The sequence below is a fragment of the Hyaena hyaena genome, unplaced genomic scaffold (assembly GCF_003009895.1).
Source record: "Hyaena hyaena isolate Hyena2069 unplaced genomic scaffold, ASM300989v1 scaffold_862, whole genome shotgun sequence".
In the NCBI taxonomy this organism is placed as follows: Eukaryota; Metazoa; Chordata; class Mammalia; order Carnivora; family Hyaenidae; genus Hyaena; species Hyaena hyaena.
In genome coordinates this window covers 788,947-795,114 of record NW_024081494.1, presented here as the reverse complement: position 1 = coordinate 795,114, position 6,168 = coordinate 788,947, and the positions used below count along the sequence as shown (strand labels likewise).

At 34.3% G+C, this 6,168-nt stretch overlaps 1 protein-coding gene across 1 annotated transcript in view; it reads left to right on the top strand.

The window, feature by feature from the left end:
* Positions 1 to 345: 345 nt before the first annotated feature.
* The window catches only part of SSBP2 (single stranded DNA binding protein 2), a gene marked incomplete at its 5' end in the record, with an annotated part of 86,757 nt that continues 80,934 nt past the window's right edge, over positions 346 to 6,168 (top strand). The window contains one exon of the mRNA XM_039220108.1: positions 346 to 435. Coding sequence (XP_039076039.1) covers positions 346 to 435 — 90 coding nt within the window. The remainder of the gene's footprint in view (positions 436 to 6,168) is intronic.

The window sequence follows — 6,168 nt, the reverse complement described above, 5'->3', positions numbered from 1 at the left end:
ACCTACATATTTCCATATTTGTTATTGATGTTGTCATTCATAATGCCTGTGCCTTAAATGAAGTATGTACTTAATACTTTTATCTTTTTGTCATACTATTATTTGCCTCTTAGATATCATTGAAAGATACCATCTTCTTAAAATCCTATGATTTCGGAAAGTTTAAATAACTTAGTTATAGTAAACTAACTGTTGTTTCTTTGTTTACCTCTAGAGTGGGGGAAATTACCAATATTTATTCCTGGGAATGAAAAACCTTCCCTTCCGACAAGCTAGTACCGTTAGTCTTTGGTTTTGTGCCTTCGCTGTAATGATATAGGTTTGTTTCTCCTTTATTCTTTGCAGAGTGCTGCAGCAGCTCCCAGCCCAGTGCTAGGAAACATTCCCCCAGGAGATGGCATGCCAGTAGGTCCTGTGCCACCAGGGTTCTTTCAGGTACTCAGAACGCCTCTGATGGGGATGTTAAGGCATAGGAACTCCTGTTTGTTTTTATTTAAACATATGAAGGAGAATGAGGCTATTTCGATTCTTAAGGTAAACAGAATGTGTGTAGCCAACTCTGATTATTCAGAGAATGGTTATCTAGTGTATAGATTAGCCCTTTCTTCCTGTGTTTTATTTGTTGTCAAATTTTTATTCACTTATTTATTTTGACATTTCCTTGTTCAAGTAAAAAAGACAGGGAGTTTGGAAATGCAAACTGGCCCCTTAAGTTAACTGTGATAAAGATGTGACGGGAGAAGAGGCTAAAGATGAAGTTCTAGAATCATATATAGATTTTAAACTGCTCCAGCCATCCGGACCTCCGCAGACCAAAGATAATCAAGATTTGGCTGTAGTTTCAAAATATGGCTAAATCATAACCTTTTCATTTATCAGAATTACAGGGTATATCAAGGTATTTTGATAATTATCTTTTTGGCTTTTAAGCTAGAATTGTTAACTAATACTATTATTGACATTTCAAAATCAGATTTTAAATACAAATGTTAGTATTTTAAAATTTCAACAACACTATTCATTTTAGCAATGATGATAATGATTTTAAAATTTTAATACATCACTTTTAAATTTATTTTATTTCCATTTAATTCTAACAGTTTTCTAACACAAACCAGTACAGATTCTGAGGTTTTTTTTTTTTTTTCTACGTACTTAATTTTATAACATCCTTTGAGAAAATTAGCAAGAACTTAGGAATTAAGAACTAGAGTTGGAAGGCATTATGAGAATGAATGTAATATGCTATATTGTTAATGAATTACATTAGGTACTTACAAACTAATTTCTCACTTTAGTGCTTTTATATTTTCAAAGTCCTTGATAGTCATTTGTTAGTTAATCCATACCATCATTACATTTCTTATAATCTAGGAACATATTATAACTTTTGATTATTAAGTAAACAATCTCCATTTAGGATGATAATACTGGCTAACACTTATTAACCACTTACTATACATTAAGCTTTGTTTTAAATGTTTTACATATGTAAACTCAATTCTCACAGTAACCTTAGGAATGAAGTATGTATTATTACTGTTCACATTGCATAGATGGAAAAATCAAGTCTTGATAGATAAGTTGCTTGCACAAAGTAAGAAAGTGACAGGGTTGGGATTCAAATCAAGGCTTTCTGGACTTCTGCCATAGAATTTACCTTTTAAAGTTCGTAATTGATCATTATTCATCAAATATTTTTAGCTCATTTAATTTTTTTTTCCTCATGTTCTCTTTCTCTTATCAAGGATGAATTAGAGTTAGGGAATAAATCAGAAGAGTTTATTTACATATAAAAGTTAGTAGTAGCTCTCTAAATGGCACTTTTAAAAAGAGGGTTGGGTTGAGAAGAAAGCCAGATACTTCCAGGGTAAAACCAAGATGTATAAACCCAGACATTTTCACATTTTGTTAAATTAACCATTTTCCTCTTGCATGTCTTCTGCCTGATTCTTGGTAAGAATAGTTGAAACACAGTTAACTTTGTATTAATTATTCCAGTGTGATACATACCTAAGAACTACTACTACTACTACATGCCAGGCACTGTGGTAAGCATCTAAAAATGAGTATGGTAATATGTACCTTCCCAAAGTCCACTATCTATCCAGAGGCATTATTAAAAATAAATAACTGTAATATACCAAGGTATATACTGTAACAGAGTCAAGTGTGTAAGGTTCTGTGATGACCTAGGAGAAGAGCTGTTAAATCTGCCTGAATTGAAGCTGGGAGTGCTTTACAAAAAGTTTTCCAGGGGGGGGAAAAAACAGAGGAAGGATATTCCAGAAAGTGGAAATAATATAAACAAAAGTATAGAGGTCCTCAAAAAAGCATATATTGTGGTTAAGGAGAGAGAGAGACAAGGCAAGAGTATAGAAAAAAAATGGCTGTAATAAATGAGTGGAGTGTACTCTTAGAGCAAATCAGAAGACCACCAAACCCAATCTTGGGAGGGTCATTGTCAGAAAAGTATTCTCAAATTAGTCAATGAAATCCAAACTGGCATCTAAGGATGAGTTAGGCAAGGAGGCAAGAAGAGTGGGAAGGAGTGTTCCAGGAAGTAGAAAAAGAGTTGTCAAAGGGCCAGAAGGGAAAAGAGAGAAACTAAATATTTAAAAAACAAAACAAAACAATGGAGCCTAATTAGCTAAAGGGCAAGTGGCTGGTGGTGAGGCTCCAGAGGAACCTAGAGGAGATTATAGGTCAGGTAAGAATTTGAACATGATTTTAAGGGCAGTAATAAACTATTGAAGGATTTCAAGCAGGAGAGAGGGACGTTAATATTTGTACTTTTAGAAAAATCACTCCCATTGTGTAGCCAGGATTTCAGAGGGACAGATCTGAAGGTAGGAAGACTACTTAGGAGACTGGTACAGTGATCCACGTGAGATTTAATGATGGCCTGAACTAAGAGAGTGGCACTGCGTATGGAGAGAGATGAACGGATTTAAGAGACAAATAAATGCAGTGGATATGAGTAAAATAATCCAAGAATAATACCCTGGTTTCCTTCTCTAACCTGGGCAGATGGGGTTTTCTGAGATAGAGTCCTCAAAACAAGGAGTAGTTTTGAGGTAGGACAGATGACATTCCTGTGGGGCTTCCAGATAGAGGTATCCTTTAGGCCAGTGAACATACACATCGAAGCGTAAGGTAGTGATCCAGGCTAGAGATAAATATTGCAGGTTTACCATCATATTAAGGACACTTGAGTCCACAGGGGTAGATTAATTATCCAGCAAGAAAGTGCAGAATGAGAGAGTAAGAGAGTATGCAACTGAAATCCCAGAACACTAACACTTAAAAGATAAAGACAACAGAATTCATTTAAGAGAATGGATGCAGATACCAGTCGGTTGACTAGTACGGTAGCCCAGGGAAGAGATATTGTAGACCTATCAAAGTGTAGTGGCAATAGATTTGAAAAGAAGAAGCAATTCATAGTTCTATTTGATAGGCTTTAGTTGATTAACAAAATTAGGGTTAGGAAAAAAAAGAGTTGGCAGATTCAAGGATCATTCTGAGGTTCCTACTTTAGATCTCTGGCAAGTTTCAATATCTTTATCTGAGTTAGGAAAGGTAGAAGGTAGAAAAAGCTAGATATGTTTGAGTTTCGTACATGTCATTTCTCTTCATCCAGGGAGATGATTCTAGCTAATCCCAAATACTCTTTTTCCCCATTCAACAGGCTTAATGTCCAGTCTCCCTAGGAATACCTCTTTGAAATCCTGAAACTCAAACTGTCAAATTTTTAAAAAAGAAATAGGATGTTATTATCTTTTGGTTCATATAATGATGGGGTTAGTCTACCCAAGTGTTTCCTAAATATCAGCCTTGGTTTCCTACAGTGATTTGTCAATACTTCAGTGTGATTCTGGCCATAATGCCTGCTGTTAATGAAGAGTACTGCCTCATGTGAATAGAAATAGCAGCAGAGAACCACAATTCAAGCTGAAATACCAGTTTCTAATTCAATTCCAAAGAGACATTCAACTCCAAGAATTATCCAGATTATGAGAATAGTTTTGAATCCTCATTCTTACTGAGGAAATGCAAAGCTTATTTGGAGTCAGCTGGAAAGAGACTCGGTTAAGAAAGGATTCAGCCTATTAGAATGTAATTTTAAAAATGAAACTAAGGAAAGAAGAGGTTGTCATTAGCACATAAAGCACCTGATTCAATAGATTTGACTTCTATTCGTTTTATGATATTGTAAAATTTAGATTAGTGTTCATTTGTGACAGATATTAAGATTGTTTATACTTCAATTCTGATACTTTTATTTAAATGGGAGAGCTTCTTTTATTGTGTAGGAGGCCAATTAAGAAAAATATAACTGGAATAATATATCATGCATAAGGAGGTATCAATTTAGTAAAATACAGCCATTTAAAGTAAGATACATGTTTATTAGAGGTTTCTTTCTGAGGATTAATTGGTATACACAGCCCTATAAATTTTCAAAGTGACTTGCGATGGAACTGGTGAGTGACTTTAGAGCAGCTTTCTTTTATTATTATTATTAAAAAAATTTTTAATGTTTATTTATTTTTGAGAGAGAGAGAGAAAGAGCACAAGCAGGAGAGGGGCAGAGAGAGAGGAAGACACAGAACCCAAATCAGGCTCCAGGCTCTGCGCTGTCAGCACAGAGGCCAACGTGGAGCTCAAACCCACCAACTATGAGATCACGACCTGAGCCAAAGTCATTGATGCTTAACCAACTGAGCCACCCAGGCGCCGGTAGAACAGCTTTCTTAAATTGGGAAGTCTTGCTGTTGGGTCAGAGGGAAGACCATAGAAGCGACCATTGATCTAACTAGAATTTGGCAGTTTTCATGGAAGAAAACCTGTTATTGTGATGGTAGGTACGCATAGTCAACATTCAGAATGAGTCTATACTTTGAGTCTCCTATCCTTGTACTAGAATCTTACTCAAAGTTTTCATTGTATGCTAAGAAATATTAATTGTGTATTGACAGCATCAATCTGCTATTCATTCATTTTCGTAGCATTCTTATGAAAAGACAGGCAAAGTTTGATTCCTGCAATTTATTGAATAAAATAAGTACTGTTCCTTGAACCAATTAAATTTTCTTCTCGCTTAAATATAACAATCAAAATGGTTTAGTAAAATGCGTAAAACAAAACAAAGTTCTTGTTCTTTTGTGTTTAAAATAATTAGACTCTTTGTCACCTTATGAAGTTCTGTAATTTTATAGATTTGAGCAACAAGAAAGCTTCTCTTGTGAATCTATTATAACTTTTGTCCCATTTTGAAGATAGGGGCATTTTAAATTTCAACCAAGAAAATTTGAGGTGGGGGGTGAAAATTCTTTATTTTTCCCTCCTTTTTGGTCTTTACCACAAGAAGACTTTTAAGTAGGAAACTATATCTTGTTTTTTTGTCAGTATAACTAAACTTACCTTTATCGTTTGTATAAAAACATAATCTTCTAATAAGTGCTAATGTAGATATCTTTGAGTATGCAATTGATGTGGGATATGCTTGTAGATTCTGAAGTCTCTAGAGCCTTTGGTTCATTTTTACCATGTATGATGTTTTGTTTTGATTTTTATCTTGATAAATTTGCAGTACTGTACTCACTAGATCTTTAGTTTTCTTAACTGAAACTGTTGAAAACAAATAATATACTGATGTTGGATTATAAATTTAAGACTCTGACATCAATAAGATTATAAATATTTGTTGAAGATAAAGCATAGCAAGAAATTTATTTGCAGACTGAGATGGTCATCCATATTTTAAAATCTGAATTGATTGTAACTCTGATACGGTAGAAAACATGTTGCAGCAGGTTGGTAAGTCATATTTTGTTTGCAGGCATAATGTTAGCAATGGGAAAGCTGCTTTGCCATCTAGTGGTGGTTTGCATATGTCTCTACTGGTTCTGGGTATATTTTCCAAAGGTTCTATTTTTAGCAAGACTGCACTGTAACAAGCTGACCTAATGCTTTGACATAGCAATAACGCAATAGGAAGAACAAAAAATAGAAAGAAATATCCTTTTTTCTCCATGATGTTGTTATTGACCAGAAAGAGCTCAATATAAATGACATTCATAAAGCAATGAAGACAAAAACAAAGCTCAGGGTAATACAATATTCTTGATATTTTAAAAGAAAAATTTCCAAAATGAATCAAAA